Genomic DNA, 22,033 nt, shown 5'->3' with positions numbered 1-22,033 from the left:
CTGGGTTCTCAGCAGTTTCCTTTTCTGCTGACCTGCATCAGTGCAGTGCTGAGTCAAAACAGCACCATGACTCAAACTCCTCTTTCTAGAGTCAACATAGTGTAGTTTATTTGTTAGCATAGCACAGTTAATTTTACTATGCAGGAAGTATTTTGTAGTTCTGACAAGTACTACAACACGGGAATGATGCAAGACTTCAGGTGGGTTGCACTGCTTATGTGGCACACCCCTCCAGCAAAGTCCAAGTTCTGTGTTTGTTACAGTCATAAGAGGCTAAAGAGAGCTAAAGCAGCACTGCTATCAGAAATATAGTGAATAACATTTCCATGTTATCACTACATGGAAATGTGAAATTCATGAAGAGCAAATGGTTTCAAGCAGTTATTTACCACAAACCCTGTTAACCTGAAGGGCGAGATAGGTCCCAGTGATTGCACCACCACGTGCACTTCTGTGTTGTTAAAATTTTATCCTTAAATTTGCAGATGCCCCTTGGTCCCATGAGTGCAGAAAACTCCTGCCAGTCTGGGATAAGCTGGGAGAGCAATATGAAAGCCACAAAGACATAATGATTGCAAAGATTGATGTCACAGCAAACGACATCCTGGCTGTGGCTCTGGACCGCTATCCCTTCTTCACGCTCTTCCCTGCTGGGTCCCATCACCAGGTGAGAACCTCTGGGAGAGACTGGGGAGGCTCAGCAGCAGGGGCTTGTGCACAGGTGTCACAGGGAGAAAGGAGTCCTGTCACCAGGAAAGAGTTGGTCCTTTCTGCTCAGCACTGGCTTCTGAGTAGGCATTGCTGCCAAGAACCTGAATTAGAGGGGAAACCCTTCTATTGTCTCATGCTATATATGAGGGAAACCCTTCTATTGTCTCATCCTATATATGAAGGAAACCCTTCTATTCTCTCATCCTATGTATGAGGGAAAGAAACCCTTCTATTGTCTCATCCTATACATGAGGGAAAACCTTTTATTGTCTCATCCTATATATGGAGAAACCCTTCTATTGTCTCATCCTATATATGAGGGAAACCCTTCTATTTTTTCATCCTCTATATGGAGAAACCCTTCTATTGTCTCATCCTATATATGAGGGAAACCCTTCTATTTTCTCATTTACTCCCTTGCACTACAACTCCTCAGGGCCCCACATCCTGCTGTTTAACCATCTCCAATCAGCCTGTTGGGTTCTGGCAACACTCTCAGTTTGGAGTGAATTTACAGACACCTCCCAATGACTGCAGTGCCTTTTTACTTCAAACCATGACAAGAGAAGTTCGCTCAAAGAACTGCTTGTGCCAGTTATTTCCAGAGCATGTATGATAAATGTCTCTAAAATGTTGCTACTGCTCTGGTTATTTTCCTCTACATTTTCACAAAACCCAAATCAAAACCTTTCTTCTATACATTTAAGCCAGTAATTTTACTTCATTCTGGTATCCCAGCCTCCACTGGTAATAAGTATTTGTTGTCAAGACCAATGATTTTTGCAATATGCTACCTAATCAATCAGCTGTGTTATACAATAATTAGAAAATACTGCTGAAAGTGGAGGCAAAAAAAATATTAAATAGCAACATTCTCCATCTATGTAGATTATCTAATTAAAAAGAAAATATCGCTGAAGTAAAAAAATAGATACCACTATAATTAAGGCATTACTAAGCTTTTCATTTTTCTTCTTAGTAGTAAACTTAAATTAAATTCTAAGACATTTACCCATGTCCTCATTTAATCTCTGAGAGATATTCCTCTCAGATGTGCATGCACAACTTCTGATTAATTGAACTGCAGTCCTGCACACTCACACAATGTTTAGTCTTCTAACAGAAAAGCAGAAATCCTTTAAATGCTCAAAATAAATGTCATTTTGCAAAAAAAAAAAAAAAAAAAAAAACACCAACAATACCCCCCAAAACAGTAAAAACTTTCGTTAACTATTAAGGGATTGTGTCATAATTAAAAATACTCTGGAATTAAAGGGTATTTGAAATCTCAAGTTCTTCCTTGTGCACCATGTTTTTGCACTACATCCCTCAAGTGCAGAGATTTCATCTTGTGCTTGGCTAGCAGTGCAGGTTCCTGCAGGTGTCTGTTTCTATGGATTAGGTGAAAAAAATAACTTTTACATACTCCTATGCACAGATTACTGTAATGAAAAGTGTTAACACTTATCCCCAGTAACCACTGCAGGAATCAGCTGCTTCTTTGGCTTTACAGGTCTTCAGACCTCAGAGAAACTGCTGTTCCAGCCATCATCAGAGTTTATAAAAATCAAGACTCAGCTGAGAATGTTAATTGCTTCTGGAGAAACAAAATAATCTTTCTCGAGAAACTTAAACTTACAAACATAAAAAACATTAAAAAGTAGTTTCTAAAAAACATTAAAAAGTAGTTTCAAAGCTGCCACACTTTATACTAAAATTGAATGGAAATACCAAAATTTTAGTATATAAAAAATGTACCATTTTGGTGAACTCACCAGTGTGGAGGTGTTTTCATTACAGTCCTTTGAACTCAAATCAGGTGTAAGAGTGGCCACTGTAAAGTAACACAACATTATTGGTCTCAGTGGGAGTGAACTTAACCCAGCTGAGAATAGGTCTCCACCTATTTCTAAATACTTAGATAACAGCAGGCAATTCCCACTGTCACTTACATGAACTTCTACAACTTTTTTGTAAAAAAAACTTGTGCAAAAACCCTTTTATACTTCCAGAGAGCAAAGGTTTTTTTGGGAGGAATCTTTAAAATACAATATGGTGCCTAGACCCACTCAGAAAATGTTAAAGCTCTAAACTGAATCTACTACTTTCATTAAACTTTCTCAGAAGAAAATCCTCAGGAAATCCTCAATTTAAGGTGCAGTATAAGAAAATTAATGTCACTGCTCATCTTCATCCTCTTCTTTCAAGCTGTGCAACAGTGCATTTCAAAACTATTCCAGAATTTGAATTTCCTTCAAAATCTTTGAACAGTTTTCAATAGCATGGCTGGACACTTAAAAGACTCTGCTCTTCAGAATATCTTGCCAATGTTTATTGTTAAGCACAAAAAAACCCCACTGATGTCAGTAGCTGGCAGGATCCCAAACTAATACCAGAAAATAATGGTTGTTTTGTATAAAAATCCTTTTCTTCTAAGGAATATACATATTCTTCTTTACACTCAGTTTTCATATAATGTTGGAACCTGCTGTGCCTCTGTCCTTGCTTTCTTAACTGAGCACAAAATTCTAGAGTTTGGTCAGTCTAAAGAACCCAAATCATCCACCCCATTTTGCCATTATTTCCAGAATTTTGTGTAGAGTTACATACTTTAATTCTTTTTCAGGAAGTGGCCTATACTGGGGAATACACATTGGAGGCATTCTCTGAATTCTTAGAGGAACAAAGAAAGATGAGAGCAGAAGCAGGAGAGGAGGTAGGAATTTGACCCAGACCTGACCTGCTGTGTGAGCCAGGCAGGTTCCCAGCTATGAGACATCCCTGAGCTGGCTTAGCCCATCACCCTGCTGGCCCCTGCTTGTGCCAATTGGAGTGCCAGTCATGGTTGGTGCCATCCCAGCCCATCACCCTCCTGGTCCCTGTTTGTGCCAATTGAATCATGGTTGGTGCCATACCAGCCCATCACCCTCCTGGTCCCTGTTTGTGCCAGTGCTGGGGTGGCTCTGGCCAGTTCATGGCTGGTGCCATCCCCACAGCAGGTGCAGCCCTGCAGCACAGCCTGGCAGGCACACACCCGCTCACATCCCTGTTGCTGTCACACAAAGCCTCATCCCCAGTGCTGGTGTCATCCCTGAGTCACACAGCAGCCCTGGCAGCCAGCACAAAGGAGCCTGCAACCTGGCAGGTGTGCAGCAACACCTGCTCACCATTTTAGCTGGAAAAAACAAAGCCCCAGCTTTGTGTCGGAGCTAGAGCTGTTCAAATCCCCATTGCTCACCTCATTCTGCTACATTCAGTGCAGCTTCTCTTCCTCCTAAAAGAAGGACACAGCTGAGAGCACAGGATGTCCCTTCTCTGGGCAGTCTGGTTGTGACTGTTGCCAGTTCCTTGACCCTTTTTTCTGCACTGTAAATCAGAGCAGAGAAGTGCTTGCTGTCCCACAGCTGCCTGTTATTTAATCACAGACACTTCACTGCAAAAAGACACGTGGTAAGTGAGCAGTGTGACTGAGCTCCACAGAGAACTACAGGGAAAAGAAAAATTCCTGACATGTCAATGGAGGCACTGTCCACCCAGTGTAAGAATCCTGGGCCCTTTCTGCCCAGAGTGAAGTGGGACCACAGGCTAGCAATTGTTATTAACACTCTTTTCAGCTGGTAGGAAAACTGGCTGTGGGTGGAGAAACAGTTTTAAGTTTGCAGACTGATTTCCAGCAGAGGCTTTGATTTTTCTCCTGCATTCAGTGCTTCAATATAATATGTAGTTGCTGCTGGAGAGAGATGACTGAACTAGTTCTGGGACACAGAAGGCTGCAGAGCAGGACCAGACACCCCATAACTGCAAAATTCTGCTTTCCAATACCCAAAGCCCACACCTGATGTCTGCCTCTTGCATGTTCCTTAGTGCTGTGTTTCAAGCAGATCTGTTGAGTTCTACACAGGCTTTTACATGCAATATTTGAGCTCTGTATATTCTGCTATCACTCCTCCATGCTTCATTTCACATAAGAGAATAAATAAAAAAGTCAGCTTAGAAAACACCACTCAAACCCATGCTCTGTGCAGCAAAAGGAGTTAGTAATTGGTATTTTCTCATCTGTTCACTTTTTCCACCCTTTCCTGACACCCACCACATTTTCCCAGAAGATTGCAATATTAGACCATTTGCAATACAGTGCTTGATATGAACTTCCCTCTTTAAATAATTTCTCATCCTCACCTCAGGGCATTTACAAACACACAAACAAGATAAATAGGGGAGTTTCTTTTGAGATTGCCAAACAAAGACAGTCTTGTGCCCATCAGCACACGAGGTATTCTAAGTTCATATTAAATCTTCACACAAAGCTCCATCTAAGCTTTGCCATAAACCAGTGAAAAGGTTTGAAAACAAAGTGCATTTTAGCAACAGCTGTACTATTTCTGACCTCATTAACAAGACCTCAAGTTCCTTGGTTGGAAAAGATGAAAATCTGCATTTCAACTAATCTTAAATCTTTAAATTTTTTTATTAAGAATTACTAGAGTCTTTGTGAACATTTATAATAAGAAATTTTCCTCTTGCATTTCTTTTTTTTAAAAGGATCCTTCGGGAGCAATCAAAGAGGATTTCAGCCAAAAGGAAACTGTAATAACAGAGAAAGAACTTTAATAGTTCAGAGAAAGAGAAACATTCTCAGGATTGTGGGGAATCCTTCCTGGAAGGAGCTCAATGGAAGAATGACTCATCTCAAGTGAATACAGAGCTGAATAAAAAAATAAAAGTAAAGAATTTAGTATCCATGGCTTGTTATGTGTGACTTCTCTTCTGAATCCAATTTAGCTCCTAGTTTTACTGGGATCAGTTCTTAGGGGTTCTTAAAATACTGTCAATTTTGCTTAAACAGTGGCTTTATTATTAAGAAAACTACTCTTCAGAAAGGTGTGTATGCCATGGCAAACAGACCAAGACATAAAACCACACTATCTTGCAGAACAAGATCTGCAGCAAGATTTCAACTGATTGCTCTCCAAAACAGCCCTCCTGTTTTCAAAGGGGATTAACTGCTCCCAAAAGCAGGGTCTAACACTGCAAAAAGCATACCAGAGTGATCTCCAGAAAAAGTCATTGAAGCTAGGGGCTGAGCCCAAAGGGGCAGCAAGGAACAGTTCATTATTTTTTTATTATCAAGTGGTAAAAATGCAGAAATAGAGACAAAATTTAATTCCAGTTAGAAAAATACCATGGCTAACACACAAAGTCACAAATATGACTCACATTCTAGTTATGTGAGGTCCCTTACCACATGTTAAAGAAGTGAGACAGGTGAAACTGCTGGGCAATAGTAATTTCTTTTGCAAGGACCAGATAAAGCAGAAATTATTCTGAAAATTTGAAACCTTTTCTTACACAATTAGGGAATTAAGAACACATCAGAATTTCATTTCAGAAACAGGTGTTCAAAATCTCTGTTTCCAAATTGTTAATGCTAATAATCACTTTCTTATGTAAGCAGGGGGGAAATGGGGAAAACTTAGAAAAGGAAGGAACATCCATTTGAATGGAAGAAGGCTCCATCACTGCAGTGAAGAATGCAGCACTGAGAGGAAGCATGGAGAGCTCCTGACCCTCACCTGTCACACCAGACAGCAAGAGAGGGAAAGTTGTAAAGCGCTGGACCTCTTACATTTTATGGTGGTTTGCTAAAAAGTGCAGGTCATGACAGGTGGCTTGTTTGCTATCCAAATGTAATTAAATAAGCACATTTTGAGATTTAAGGTGAATTATTAACTTCTTTACTCCACAGTTCTTGCAAATAAATAGGGCTCCACATGCAGCACACCTCAGTCAGCTGTCAGTTGGTCTCCACTGATGAGGAGGTAACAAGGAGACACACAAAGGAAAACAGTTTATGCTGATTCCCCATGGGCACAGTTTAATCTCTGCTGGGATTAATGTTCATTGGGACTGCAATTAAATTAACTTAAGTGGTGGAAGAGGATTCTTGTGGAAGCACATTCAGGGCTAGACCACCATTCCTATACATGGTCCACCTGGGTTTTGCAGGTCTTTGACCTGGTTCTGTGAGCAGTTTACTGAGCCTGTCTGAAATGGGTGAAGACCAGATTGACACCAGCAAGGGGGGCTATTTACAGATGTGAACGAGATGGGGCTGCTGCTGAAAGGGCCTTGAGCTGTTTATTTTTCAGCATCAGTCTCATTACATGGTTATGACAATGGGAAGATGCCAGCAGCTCCCATTCCAGGCAGCAGGCCAAAAAGCTTAATGTTACAACTTACTTTATAAGCTTCTTGACCAATCCCACAAAGCAAAAGCACATTGACAGTACTTCTATCCAACCACTATAAGCACACGTACCTTTGCTTAAACAATGCTTGCTTATTTCAAATACAACACATACTTGTAAGCCTTAAAACACAATGCACAGAGCTCCATTATTAAGCTTTAACCTTCCTAATATCTTGCTAGATAAGCTTTCTGCAGCTTAGAGGGCTATTCAGACAAGCATTAATACACAGACCATTGTTCTATTTGTCCTTGCTTTTTCTACAGTTTAAATACTTTTTCTGCTGACCTATCTCATGGCTTCTGCTTAGCTCTGCTCACAGTTCTGCTGTATCTGAGGCCTGCATCTTGCAGCTTTCCCAAAGCCCTCTAATTTTGTGGATTCCCACACAGATGGGCTCCACACACTCAGGTTTTCTGCCAGAAACATCACCTACATGGGGAGAAGGAGCTGAAGGTTTAACAGGAAAACTGCAGCTTAAAAGTCAGCACTGTAGAGGTGAGAGATGGGGCCACAGCCGAGTTATTGCCATCTGAAGAAAAATTCTTCTTTGAAGATGACAAGTAAAGTTTAATTATCATGTTTCTAATACAGAGTAAAATTTTTATATAACTGCAATACAGCAGAAACCAAACCATACTGTCACTTAGTGGCAAAGATGGGATGGTTTAAAGAGTTCAAGCTGAGTTTGCTGTGGGTGGAAGCTCCAGCTGGACAGTTGGGTTGCAGTTGACAGTGAGAGTTTCTCAGCACCCTTGTTAAGAGAACTTCATTTACAAATACCACAGAAACAATGATTTGTTAATTTGACCACTGAGGTGTACCAGAACTGCCTCTCTGTTACCCACTGAAGTCAGTTCTCCTCTGGATATCAAACACAAGTTCTCTGGGACACTCCCAGTGGGACCTTGGGCAAAGTAAACCTGACCACTGCTTGATATTGGGTTTAATTTGACTTTCATTTAACATTGGGCATTCATTAACACACAGAAGCCTTCATGTGATATCCTGGGAGATCAGATTAGGAAGAGAATGAGATGAACTGAATCCCAAGGAGAGGGAAGTGTCAGTGTGCTTTCCCTTTGCTGCTTGCAACATGATGAAATCTGAATGACAAGCAGTGCCACCAGTATATTTTGAACAACTATTAAACACAGAAGCTATAATCTTTTAATTAGTTTCCCTCCAGAAAAATGGAGCAAGCAACCTTCAGCACCAGCCTGTATCTGGCAGATGGGTTTACCATTCAAGATAAAGAAAAAAAATTAATTTTCACTGTGTCTACCCACTGTATACAAGGCTCAATCCTGAAACTGCTATCTATCCTATTATGAGGTGCAAGATTACATTTTAATGAAAACATGTGACATCTGGGCAAATGATGTTCTCATTTTTGTTCCAGCCACTCTCAGATGTGGTGTCGAGACAAGGGGCTGAGTGCAGACTCACATGCCATGAACTGACACATGACAAGAGTTGCAATTCTACTTCATAAAAGTGTGCTGAAAACCTGCCTGAGTCACATCTCTTCCTTGGTCAAAATTCTGCCTTCCTGACTGAGTTCCTCCAAGTCTTGACCAGGGCAGGAGGAGCCCATGGTGCCAAACAAGTGCCCTGGCACATTACCTTGTTCTCCCTCTGACTCAAGTCAGCTACAGAATGTATTCCTGGAACAAAAATTTGGAAGTGTCACAAGGAGAATTGAGCCCTAAGCGTGTGAAATGCAATTGCTTCCTCAAGCTTTGCTAAGTCAAACATTACTTCTTTTATCTTAGTCTAAACATGAAGAGAATCTGTTTAATTTTAAAGAGTACATCATTATAACCGTGCTTAGACATTCTAAATATTACTTAAAACCATTAAAATTTTAAAAATCAATATTTATTAGCCAAACTTGTTTCTATAAATGAATACCAATATTTTGAATGCCCCACTCACATGAATAATCTCCTCCTGCACATAAATAAGCCCTATCAATTAAGACAGGCAGGACTAAGTAAAGAGATATGAATGCATACCGGCAATGGAGCTGCTTTAATCTGCACTGGTTATAAATATGGAGCAGCAGAAGCAACACTCTCAGCCACGAATCTTAATTATAAAAAGCATCACAAAGTTTAATACAAAAAGGGGATAAACTTGAACCATCCTGAAGAAATGCTGACTTGCGGTTTTTATTCAGTGATAGCCTATTCTGCTTAAAATACAAGCTGTGAGTACCTTGTAGATAGAAATTCATCTCATTAAGTTCTATTCTTAAATCCTGGAGAAGAAAAATGTTGTTCAGAATTGACAGTCATTCATAGATGCTCAGATGAACAGACAAAAAAATCAGTCTTAATGAGAACTATAATAATTCTTTTCCTAATTACAACAGATTAATCCTAGCTTAATTTCCCTGGAATTACTTTCAGCTGGCATTAGCATAACAACAATACATTAAAAGGGATTAATACAAATACAAAACAAATGCAACGACTGTTCAAAAAAAAAAAATAATCCCCTTGATGGGTGGCAGTGGCATAATTGGTATAAATCACAATGTCTGGAGGTCAGAAACTCCTGTTGGGAGAAATAGATGTGTGCTGTATGCCTGAAGGCTGATGGGATGATCAGGGAGAGGGGTCTAAAGCCAGCATTTCAGGCATTTCATTCAGAGAATTGCAATGTCAACTCATTAGGAAGTTTGACACTCCTGTGTTTTCTTTCTCTCACACTCCTGACAGCAAAGAGAGGAGAGTTTGCTCCAAGGCCACAAAGATTTAATGCAGATATATTAACAAAAAAGGAACAACTCACACATTTATAAAAATGGGCTTTTGTGTTAACTCAAGTGGAGGTGGGCCAGTGGAAATTACCCAGCTCAGATATTTGAAAGCCATGCTTGGTATAACCAGCTGTGACAGCAGCAAGGAGCCTGTGCTCATTTGCACTTTACTGTGGGAAAAGCTTTAAACCCATTTGTCCCCTGGGCTCATGGCCACGCTGTTGTGGCTGTGCATCAGGAGCACCACACAAGCTGTCAGTCATTCCACACAAGCTGTCAGTCATTCCACACCAGCTGTCAGTCATTCACCCAAAGCTTGTGTCCAGCTCTGAGGGCTTCCAGGGCCACCTCACTGCTCACATTTTGTGCTTGAGTCACCACAGCTGAGAGATGACACAGCTGAGGGGCCAAGCCAAACTCAGCTCTGCCATTGGCTTTGGAGCAGGCAGCTCCAAAACCTCCAAAACCTGTTCCTGCTGCAGCAGCAGGGTCACACATTGCCCAATGTGCCCTCAGCTTGCAGCTTCTGAGAATCACCTTGGAAATATTTGCTTTCTGTGAAACATTGACAGAGCTAAAGCTGTGCCAGCACTGCTGCCCACTCCTCTGGCTGCTGAACAAACATCAGTGGCTGCTACCTTTCCCCAGAGCCTGCCTGCTGCTCCACACCAGCTCCTGGTGGGGAATTTACTGCACAGGGACCCTCATATTCATACATTGAACCTGCATCACCACTGTGACACCACACAGTGAACACAAACAGCTAAAGCATCATTTTCTCCCCCTCCCCAGGAAGAAACAACATGCTGCATTTCAAATGCAGGTTACCCATAACTGGAAGCAGTGAATAATAAATATTAATAAAGCATTTAATTGGAATCCCGTTGAAAAGCACTTTCTTCAGCACAGCTGGCAAGAGTCCCCTTGAACAAATGCTGCCTTCTTGCCAAGTACAACACAGGTAGTCACAACCAGTCAGCAGAGGCTAAGGACACATATGAACATCATGGCTGATCTTTTCAAAGCCTGTATTTTATAGACTGAAGTAATCTGGGAATTCTGCCTAAATTTTTCTCCTCTGGCCTTGTCATTTTTGAGAAGATGCTGGTTATTTCTTAGCACCCCCAGCACATGCTAACACAGTCCTGTGCTAAACCAGCGCCCTGGGATAGCATTGCCTCCAGCCTCTGTGTGCCAGGGCACAGCACCAATGTTTGCTAGGAAAACAGTTCTTTTAGACCAGTAACAGATGAAAGTCCATAAAAACTATTAACTATCATTTCCTTTCACTTAGTTTGACACTGTTGGGTCTCTGCCTGCCTTGCCTCACCCTCCTTGCCTCCAAAGCACTGTTATTTGCTGAGTCAGGAAGAAAACCCACACTCTTCCACATGCCCTGATCCTTTTCCTGAACAGCTCTTGGCCAAGGTCTTGTAACTTCAACAGAGCAAGGTATTTGCCCAGAAATCACATTTGCTTGGAAGAGTCTGAGCTCATGGCAAAAATCTATACTACTGTTTTATCCTGGCTGCACACATGAGGTGGCTCTGGGAATAGCTGGATTTTAGGGTGGCAATTACAGACTTTGTAAGAGCCAGGTGTGGGGTGTGACAGCTTTCTAACTGGCATTAAATATGTAGCAAACCCTAAACTATTTCTGTTCTAGTCCTTGATAATTTCCATGTAATCCTTTATTAAGACTCTGAAAGAAGAGAGTGGACACTTATTAATGTTCACTTAATTGACAATCTTTGCTGTAGTTTTGTCTGTGCATTTTTCTACTTTTAACCCTTTGATTAAGATGCTGCTTGGCATAAGAATTCTTAGGACAGTTTCCTCAGAGAACACACTGGTGTGGAAATTTGAAGGATGTGCTCCCCCAGCAACCAGAGGACTTCATACAAGACAAGGAAGATGGTCTTCTATGGAACACTCATTGGTGAAAGCAAACCATAATTTGCAATACACGAAAAGAACATGCCTTGTAATAAATGAATCTCTTCATTTTGAAATTTTGCAACCTGAAATCTTCTCTTCCAGTCAAGAGCCACTGGGTTTCTTTGAACTGAATTCTCATTTATATTGAGAACATGCAAAATACTTCCCCCAATATGTTTATTCTTCTGTAGCCTTCTTCCTACTAATTTATCCAAACTTAGGCGGACAGCATACTTCAGTTATATGGTCAGAGATGTGAAATGAGTCCCTGTGGCTCAGGACGAGCCCCCTGAGCGGTGACCGCAGGAGCTCCGGGCCGTGACCGAGCGCCGGGCTCGGGCTCAGAGCAGCCGCCGCCGCGGCCTTTGGGGCCGGGCCCGCATTCCCGCACAATCCCACGGCTCCACCGCCACCTGCCGGGATGTGCGGGCATCCCAGCCCGGCTCGGGATCCTGGGGCACGGCCTGGCCCGGGAACGGCACCGGCAGCGCCGAAGGACCGAGAGTCTGGGAGGGAAAACAGCGCCCGGGGCACGGCACGGCACGGCAGCCCGAGGGGCACGGGCACAGCCCGGCGCCTCAGGGAGGACAATGAATGGATCTCCCAGATCTTTATACTGGATCCACTGGACCCTATGAACTGGATCTACTGGATTCCTTGTACAGGATCCACCGGATCCTTTGTACTGGATCTGCTGGATCCTTTGTACTGGAGCTACCAGCTCCCTGGGAGCCTGGTCCAGTGCCCAACCACCCTGACTTGCACCATGGCTCTTCCTAATGCCCTTCACTTTCCGGTCACCTCAGCTCCTGCACCAAGGCTGTGGAACTGCAGAGGATTCTCCTCCTGAACCAGTTGCAAAAAGAAATTTAAAATATGGAAAAGTTTCTTCACCGTCTTGAATTTTGTGAGATCCGCATTTTGAACTTAAAGTTTTTAGGCATTAACTTCAAAATGCCCTAAAATACAGTCAAATGAAAATTGACATGACCTCCTTACTTTAATAGAGTCAGAATTCTCATCTGGCTCCACTGAGCTTTAGGAGGCCCTGGGACAGGTTTAGCTTAAAAGATAGATAAGTAGGTGCAAAAAGCTGAGGTCCAGTTTGTGCCAGAGTTTCATTTTTCTCTATGTATGGGAAACTTCTCCAGACTTTTGAAGTTTTCAGGAGCAGCAGGAGTCTTGCTGTTGCTCCTTTTTCTCCTTATTGATTTGTTGATTTTCATTTCCTGTTGTAGAATTTGATGACAGCAGCAACAGGATCAGACAGGAGCTCATCAACTCATGGAGCTAAGCCGATGGATTCACATTGGGGGTCAAAGAATTGTTTAAACTTAATTTGACTTATATTGTCCTAATTCTAATTTTTATTTGCTCATGAGCATGACTGACCACTAAACACACTTAATTAAAAGTTGACCAAGTTGCTGTGTTGGATCAACCCTTCCAGTTTGTCTGACTACAGTTTTGATTAAACAAGGCAGTTTTTTCTGCTTTTCCCTCTCTCTGAGGAGGCAAGGGGGGAAAAGGGTATGTTACAGCTTTACACTTGCTCCCTGTCATGGAAATGAGGGAGGCAGAGTTTGTGTTTCCCTGCACAAACCAGCTTTTTTTTGGTACACAAACACCACTAATTACCTTCTCTTCATGTCTGAATATCAGAAAAATCATCTATATTTAGCAGACTCAATATAACATTAGGAGTAGGATGAGGCTTTGGAGCAAAACACAATGATCATCTCATTCAAGAGAACTCAGCATTTCTCAAAGCTTAATGCTATAAATCCATTTGCTTATAGAGAGAAGAGAATGAATCTGATTAAATTTTTTGCTATCCTTTCAGTCTCAGGGGTTCTCAGTGGGAATCTTTCAGAGGACAACACGAAATACTTATGCTCTGTGCATGTTGTTCCTTCTGTGGATCACACTTCTCTACACACACTACACCAGGCTCAAGCAGATAACAAGTGACAGACACAATCTCTTTTCTTCATCATGTTGTATCTCATGTTCTTCTAGTCTCACAATAAATACAGAGGGAAGGGAAGAATCAGAAAGATGAGGAATATTTGTGGAATGAAGAGATGCCATGGGCCTGATGAGAGATCAAGCCCATTACTAAATATGGGCTCCCACAGGGAGGGAATTTACAAGATGCAGGTAGGACAGGAAAAGTAAAGGTCATGAAAGGAGATATATATAAGTATGAAGAACTGCAGGAGAAAAGAAAGAAATGGTTTTAAAAAAGGAGAGAAGCTCAGCTGCTGGCTACTCCTCTATCCAGTCCCAAACAGAGCCCTGTTGTACCTCAGACTCCTCACACATACAAGACCAACTATCAATGTAAGCCTCCCTCAGCCATTGCTGAGAAAGAGCCTCTGGATTCCACTATGGAATTATTTTGCCTTGATTTAGAAAGCCTCTACTTTGGGGAAACAGTTTTAGTGCAGTTTTATTGAACCCCAGAAAAGTGGCAGACAGCAGGGAACATTTCAACTAAAGCTGAAGTGAAATCTGTCAATAGGATATGAAACCAGTTCCCTGAAACTTTTCTGATCGTGAAGATTCCATTAAAACTGCAGTGCAGTATGCACTGTGGGGATGTTACACCAGGCTGTGCTGGGTTATTTCCCAAGCACAATCAAGTACAGCATTGTCATGTTGTCAGGATAAACACTGAGCACAGCTGAGAGATTATGGCATCCCATGAGGGCACCATCCTTGACTCAAGCCATGAGAGGTAAAATGTTCATGCCAGGAACGGGGGAACAGCCCTCGTTCTCATTCCAGAAGACACTGCCAAGTGGGTTTTAGTCAGAAGTACTGTAATTATCCACTTTGCAACAGCTAATGTTCAGTGTTTCTAATTAAAGGTAGGTAACTGTACAGAACTTTGCAATTACGTGGGATAATCTTTGCATCAAAACAAGACATAGCCCACACTTCATTTGCATGGGCCATGCCAAAAACATTTCACTTCAAGCCAGCTACACCAAAAGCAGATGTACAGACCTGTATGAAGAAGATCATACTCCTGTAAAATCCATTTCACTCCGAGAACTAGCATGCACACACTAATTTGGGTGGCATAAATAGTACCTACAAGGAAAGTCTGCTGGGCTGATCACCAGATACAAACTGAAGCTTCAACCATACAGTTCCAGCCCTTTTCAATGAAATTACTGGGCATCACTTTGAGGAACAGAGCCTCTGGGAAGTGGCATTTCATCTCAACCCCCTCCACAATTGTTTCTACACTCTTGAGCCAAGCTGCTTTCTGTCACAAACCCTTTAGCTTGGCCAGGTGGTCAGCCATAACCCAGGCATAGAAACCTCAGGCAATCACTTTCCTAAACAACCCCACATTTCAGGACATGAGTAGAAGCAGCTATGCCCAGAATGATCTATAGACCATTAACATATAAGTTATGCAATGTATTACTTGATGAGAATCAGAGCTGCTCTTTCAAATCAACAATTTGTTCTTCATTTTCTGACTATCCTGTCCTCAGGGCAGATCACTTTGATGGTTTTGTATCCAGAATGAACCTGCCTCTGTGTGCTTATGGCTGCTCCTTCAGTTTCTACATATTTTTGCTCCTTTCTTCAGCACAGGGATAGGAAAAGACAATGATTGCTTGGAGACAGTGGTAGAGCAAGGTAATAGGGAGCAGTGATGAAGGAATGTGGATGCAGGTGTTACCATGGCAACAGGGGGACAGAGAGTTTTCCAGCTTTGCGAGAGCAAGCACATTTTTCATCACTGTTTCTACTCTGAGTTCTGAGCAGGACTTGTGACTTTTAGGGTGAGGGACAAAAGTGCAAACAGCATTTGGCCCCAGGGAGCTGTTCCATCACTGCAAAAGTTAAAGAGCAGCTGAGAAAGCCACACAGAAATTCAAACTGGTGCTCAGGTCAGCACCTTCAGCATAAACTTATGTGGCTGAATTGTGTAGTAGATCCATAAATCCATATTTTTCAGAATAACTTCTGAAAATACAATTCCTGTACTCTGAAACAAAATGTTTATTATCACATTCCCAAGCACTGGCTATATCTGCCATATGTGTCATGCAGGCACTGTACAGTCAGCATTTCCCTGCCAAAATTGAATCCAAGAAGAAAGAGCAATCCATAACAACAACAGTAGTGAAATAACCCCATTGCAAGCAAGGAACGTAACAGGAATAGAACAGAAATAAGAGCATCTATTGATAGTCCTTTATCAGTAGCAACTTTGCCCCTTTTGGATAGTACAGGTTTTGCAGATGAACAGCATGAGGGATGCACAGAAATCTGCACGTGACTATGGCATGGTTTGAGTAGAACATTCCCTCTTTATCAGACATGACAGTGAGGGTACTTATCACACACACCAGCTATCACTCACATTAACTGCTGCTCCTAACGAGCCCAGCATAAAGAAGGCCAGAACTAAAACTTCTTTTTCCCCAATAAAGTTATTTTCTTCCTATTTCTGTTTAAAATCCTGTCACTCACGCCTCAGCACTGCCAGCAGCTCCCCTTTACCATAGGCATCATCTTGTCTTCAGTCAGCAGATGTGAACAGGTTTTCTTTTGCTTTGGAAAATCCTGTAGATCTACATGGAAAGGAAAATTCCCAGCTCAGGAGTCCCTCAAGCCATAATCCAGCAGAAAAGCCTCAGAAAAGCAGAAGGGGGTGACCCTGAGCTCTTGCACCAGGTGCTGCAGCAACACCCTCAGGGCTGCAGGACACAGCTGTGGGCTGAGGAGATGAAATGCCCTGAATGAACTCCAGGCTCCAGCTTCCTCCCTTAACACAGCACCTGGCCCTTGTGAAGCAGTTTTTTAAAAAACATCATACTTGGGAGGAAAAATCCCTCCAGAAGCAATGAAACTCTTTTCCAGTTGCTCCTGCCTTCCCTGCTTCATTCCCAAGGCACTCAGCATCCTTCCCTGGCTGGCCATCCTTCCCTCTTCCACCACTAAATAAACCTCCAGGTAAGAAGACACCCAGCTCAGCAGAGCAGCACTTTGGCAGGATTGGTTCCTCCCAGCTCCAGCTGACTCCTTGACTTTGCTTTATTCCCTTAGTGCCTCTGACCATGACAGCACAGCTACCATGTCTCTCCTCTTTTGACCTAAACTTCTTGACACAGAGGTGAATTTAGGCTCGCAGGAAAAGAAAAAAGAACAACAGCAAATAATTTTATTCTTGTAGAACAATTTATTTGCAGGAGAAAAGAGATGGTAAACTGCTGACATTTTACTGTCTTGTTGGAATAATTTTCTGAAGGAGAATTTTTAATGCCTTGTGTACCAGGAAGGGGCAGCTGCTCCTTTTTCCATATGGGTATTATGGTACAAGGCACTGATGCAATTTGGAAGATGGACTATTGACTGTTGTGAAATGATGCTGAAAATGATGCAATCAATTTAATTCTCTAATGGCCTAAGTAAAGGAGGAGAAACTTTCTGGGCATTGTTTGACCTGCCTTATGAGAGACTGGAATTTCTGTTCTGAGTAATCAGAAGATGGATCTCATCTTATACAACTTTTTTTGATTCAGTAGCTGAAGGAAGAAGAACTGAATCTCAATTTATAATTCTAGTTCCTTCCACTATTACTCAAAATGAATAAAGGTGACAGTTTTCATTCCAAAACCTGGAGTGCTTCAAGCCTTTAGAGATGACCTTCAAGAAAACAGCAAGACAGTCTGACTATAGCCATCAAAAGATTTCTGGTTTAATTGGTTCTTGTGGAAGTGTACTCTTTTATTTAATATTTTGTGGCAATGAATTGGTTTGAGCTTTTCTTTTTAAAAAAATAAATACAGAGTGAGATGGCTGTGTCATAGGATGAAGGGAAGCACCATTTCAGCTCCCTGTTCTGACCAAGCCAGGGATACCTGGGGTGAAAAAGGACCTGAGTTTGTGAACCTCTGTGTGTGAGTTAGAGGGTAAGTGAGAGAGCACATGCATCTTGGTATCCAACACAAAAATGGACTTTTGTTCTGAAAATACAGATTTTGGCAATTCTACATTCACATTAAAAATAAAGGGTTCATATTGCTCCACATCAGAATTAGTATGTATTTCAAAACATGAAAACTGGATGAAATTAAATTGCTGCCTTTTCATCAATAAAATACTGACTTCAAAAAAGAGGGAGACTGTCACATCCTCTAGATCAATACAGGTTGCTGCAGGGAGTGTGTGTACCACAGAAACCATCATTTCTGTTACATCATTAGGTGCAGTGGAAGACAAAGATCATATCACCATGTTTCTATATTTTTTTTAAATGAAGAATTTATTTAAACAAACAGGAAAGCTACAAAAACTAGTTTTGCCTCACACCTACTGAATTGAGATTCCATGGACACTTTCAAAATAGGTAACATTTAAATAAAGCAGCCCTAAGTTCAGAGCACTGTCTGCTGCTCTGCATCTGCAGAGCTCCTGTGCATCTGCAAGGGCTCTCCTGAACCATTCCCTGGACCTTACTATAGGGACAGCTCTGGTATTTCTCCCTGCTTATTGTATCATGAATTATCACTTTGTAATGTTCTTCTGACCCTAAACACCTTAACCTGAGCTGCTCTCAGTAAAGGTCCAGGGAGAAATGCTAATCCAAAATTTCTGTGTTGGCATTAGCTTGGTGCTGTCTCCAAAGATTTGGATGCTTTAGATTTGGATTCATGAGCACTGTTTTCAATTCTCAGTTCCACTTCAAGTTTCCTGAGCAGGGCATTTAATTTCATTACAGCTGTCACCTACTTCAAGCATACACTCACTGCTGAAACTGTAAATTACCCAAGACAGGGCTGCCTAACCCTGAGTACCTGTAACAGCTGGCAGAGAGCAGAGAAGGGCTCACAGCTGGACTGCAGTGCAATATTGCACCAGAAATGTTCCAACACAAAGCAAGGTCCTCCCAGGCAGTGCACCCAGCTGGGCATTTCTCCCTCTCTTTCACAGGCACTCACAGGCTGAACATGCAGTGAGATGCTCTGAACAAAAAGTCAGGCAGGACTTGCTGGTTCAGCCTGCCTGCATCCACCACATATTCCCTTTATAATGAGTTCTCAGGATAAACAATGCCTGCACATTTTTGATTAAATGCTTTTCAAGCTCTTAAAGTCCCTAGCAAGTGAGTTAGTTTGCTCTGTGATACTGCATTATACAAGAATGATTGATTGAAACAAACCTTTCCCCCTCTCACTCCATAGCTATTTCCACAAGTATTTTGAATCTGGCAAGAAGTATGACATTATTGATTTTCTCTGCACTGCTTGTTCTGGAACCTCATCTGCAAACACATTATTCTTTATTGCTTCAATAATTTCCCTGAGTGCACAGAACTCCATTGTATTTTTTTTAACTTAGCATGTAGTGATTCTTTAAATTTTTTATGTGCTCTGAAGCAGAATATCAGCCATTTGCAGAAATGCACTGGAAGGCAACCAGAAATTCAGATGTTTCCATAGACATGTGAGTACTACTTTTGCTGATCCAGAGTTGCCCACAGAGGTTTTCTTGCTCTGGGACACTGACAGCACTCTGCATTTAGGCAAGGCTTCAAGTGGTGAGGAGCACAGAGAAGAGAAACTCATTCTGAACTCAGGACAGAGCTCAAATGGCTCCTGGTCAGTAGAATTAAAAGCAATGTTTGGTGCCTCAGCCAGACCCTCAGCAGTCCCTAGCAATGGGTCACAAGGCAAATTCAATTTAATCCTTTTCCTTTCCAAAGCCTTCTGCTCATAGTGCTGAATGTACAGAACAGCCTTAACTTGCATTAAATGCACAGCCTTTAAAATCCTGCATGATTTGCACACCTGCTCCTTGAGAGGTGAACTGTAAACCCAAAGGGATTGGGAAATCAGTGCTGGGAGAAGGAGCATCTCCAAAGTCAGGTTATGAGGCTCCTACTCATCCTAGGAGCCACTTCTGTGTGGAGGAGAAAAGAAACTGGCACTGGGGTCAGAAAAGTGCTGGGGACTCCAGGGAAGGGCAGTTCTGTAGCCCTCAAACTAAGGGAAGCCCAAGGACACACAAATGCAGCCTGGTGTGACATGATGGAGCTTTGCTCCAGTGGTTTTGTGATGGGTCAGACCTGTCAGAACCCCTGAGTGCTGCTGATTTTCTCAGGCTGCTTCCTTGTGTTTCAGCCACCTGCTGTAACCCAGCCTGCAGGCTGGGGACCAAAACAATTACAGTAAGACATAAAACCTCCCACTCTCATTAGGGATGTGAATGAGCTGTGATCTTCACATTTAGAAGCATTTTAAAGTTTCCAGGATACTGCAACATAGAGAGTTACTTATTAGCCTGGAAAGGTCACATCTACTCTGCCTCCCATCACTGTTTACAGAGCACAGTGGGCATCAAAAACAATAGATCATGTATTTTCATGCTGCAGATTCAGGGGGAACAGAAATTGGAGAAAAGAATGTGTTTGCAAAATGACAACAGTGTGAATGGGGCAAGCAGACAGTAAATACATCTCATGTCACATAAAAGTCACCTTTCACTGGTCTGAAGAGGAACACCAAACATTTTCCACATCTGAGGAATCAGATTCAAGCCTCGGATAATGAGCCAAGAATAAATCCACAGACTAAGATTTCATTACACACAACATCTGCCCAGGAGCCATTTTACACTTTAGTCTTTGCTTTATGACCAAAGAAATTAACAGCTCATGTGAGGTGTTGGGCACCAAGTTCATAAAACCAAAACCCCAAAGCTTCTCTTTGTCAAGCTGCTAACTTGTCTATTTTGAGTAGCAAAGGGTGCTCCAAAATAAAGGACAGTTTTACACCCCAAGATATTGCAGTATGACACTTTAAAGATGCATGGTCTTATAACAGATCATGTGGTAATCTTCCCATGTAGAAGATATATATCTTTAGAGGGGATGTTTAGAGGAAGGAGAATGCTATAAATTGTGCAATGCTGCAAGCATATACTGAAACTCAAGATATAAAACCCTCTCACATGTTTTCCCTCTCTCAGAGCAGCTGGGTGATGTGATGCAACAAGGCTGACTCATTCCCATTGCCATTAACCCCAGACAGCTTTTCCTTGCAGGGTGGGGGCAGAACATCATCCCAAAACCCAACCTTACTTCTGGAAGTGCCTCACTTCACTGCAACCATCTCCTTCCCTACTTAAAAAATACAAGATCTCTTTTTGGCATAGAAATCGTACCCAAATCCTCACATGAACAGCTCTCCCATGAAAGCACAGAACCTGAAGCTGAACACAGAAGCTGGATTGTCACTGTAAGTGGCCCTGCAGCACAGTTCTGTTGCATCACTTGCTGCAGGCACACACCCACACAGAGGTGCTGCTCACAGGGTCAGAGCAAGGCTGCATCAAAGCACTGAGTTCTGGTTTTGTCTGACTGAAAACTGGGTCAGGTCCATTCCAGTGAGGAACCAGGCTCAAAAATAATTTTATAATGTTTTTAAACATTGTTTCAGTGGTTTTAAATGTATTTCTTTGGTTGTGCATTTTTTTTACTTTATTTAAGAGACTTTTCAGCAGCTCTGATCTGCACATCTGTTCAATGAAACAACAGGGCAATTACAAAGGCAATTTCAAAAGATACTTCTAGTATTTAGGAATGACAGATTCTTGCAGGTGACAGCTGTTTTGCCACGCTGCCAAGCTCACAGCAAGCTTTGTATCACACCCAGAACAGCTCCAGGAAAACTACACCCAGGCCACAAGTCTCTGTGGTGGCATGGAGACTTTGTCAATGGATAGAACATCGCAGGGTCCTGGCAGGGCAGGGGGAGCCTGGGCTCACCTCAGCTCACCTCCAGCACTGCCAGCCCCTCTGTGCTCTCAGGCCACTGAAACATCCTCCTTCTTCCAGACACAGCTGCTACAGCAGCATCCTTCAGACACCACACTTGGGAGAAACTGAAATGGGGCTAAGGGGAGAGGACATTATCTTTGTCTTGTTTGTACCTTTACAGATTTAGGCTAAGCCTTTTAAAATAAGGGGTACATGCCTAAAAACAGTTTAAAACAGTTTAAAAACTCTTGAGCATTTTTTGCCCTTTAGATTAACACCTACATTTGTTTTTCCACGTTTAATGCAAACCTTGCTAATAAAAGCTGGATTTTAATCACCATCCTGCAGGTCATCAGCCAGCATTGAGCTCAGTGGAGGAGAGAGGCACTGACACTGCACAGCTGCAGTATCTGCTACACCAAGAAATGGGGATGTGCTCTTGATCACAGCTGCTCCTCAATGGCCCATTAATATCTGTGCTGCTTCAAACCCTCTCTTCTGATTTTAATTCTTAGGGCAGTCAATGCCATTGTAGTCAGTGGCTTCCTTGTTCCCACTCCTGCTTATATTGTATTGAAT

General features: G+C 42.2%; 1 protein-coding gene across 1 annotated transcript in view; it reads left to right on the top strand.

The window, feature by feature from the left end:
- PDILT (protein disulfide isomerase like, testis expressed) overlaps nucleotides 1-12,258 on the top strand; it is a 30,635-nt gene extending 18,377 nt beyond the window's left edge. Inside the window, exons 10-12 of the mRNA XM_054271174.1 lie at nucleotides 486-667; nucleotides 3,338-3,427; nucleotides 11,971-12,258. Of these exons, the coding sequence (XP_054127149.1) occupies nucleotides 486-667; nucleotides 3,338-3,427; nucleotides 11,971-12,258 (560 nt within the window). The remainder of the gene's footprint in view (nucleotides 1-485; nucleotides 668-3,337; nucleotides 3,428-11,970) is intronic.
- Nucleotides 12,259-22,033: the final 9,775 nt, after the last annotated feature.

The sequence above is a fragment of the Melozone crissalis genome, unplaced genomic scaffold, assembly GCF_028551555.1.
Source record: "Melozone crissalis strain CALT ecotype California unplaced genomic scaffold, PUWL_Pcris_2 ptg000012l_1, whole genome shotgun sequence".
Lineage (NCBI taxonomy): Eukaryota > Metazoa > Chordata > Aves > Passeriformes > Passerellidae > Melozone > Melozone crissalis.
Note: the sequence above shows the minus strand (reverse complement) of the source record. Positions and strands in the feature narration are given on the sequence as shown.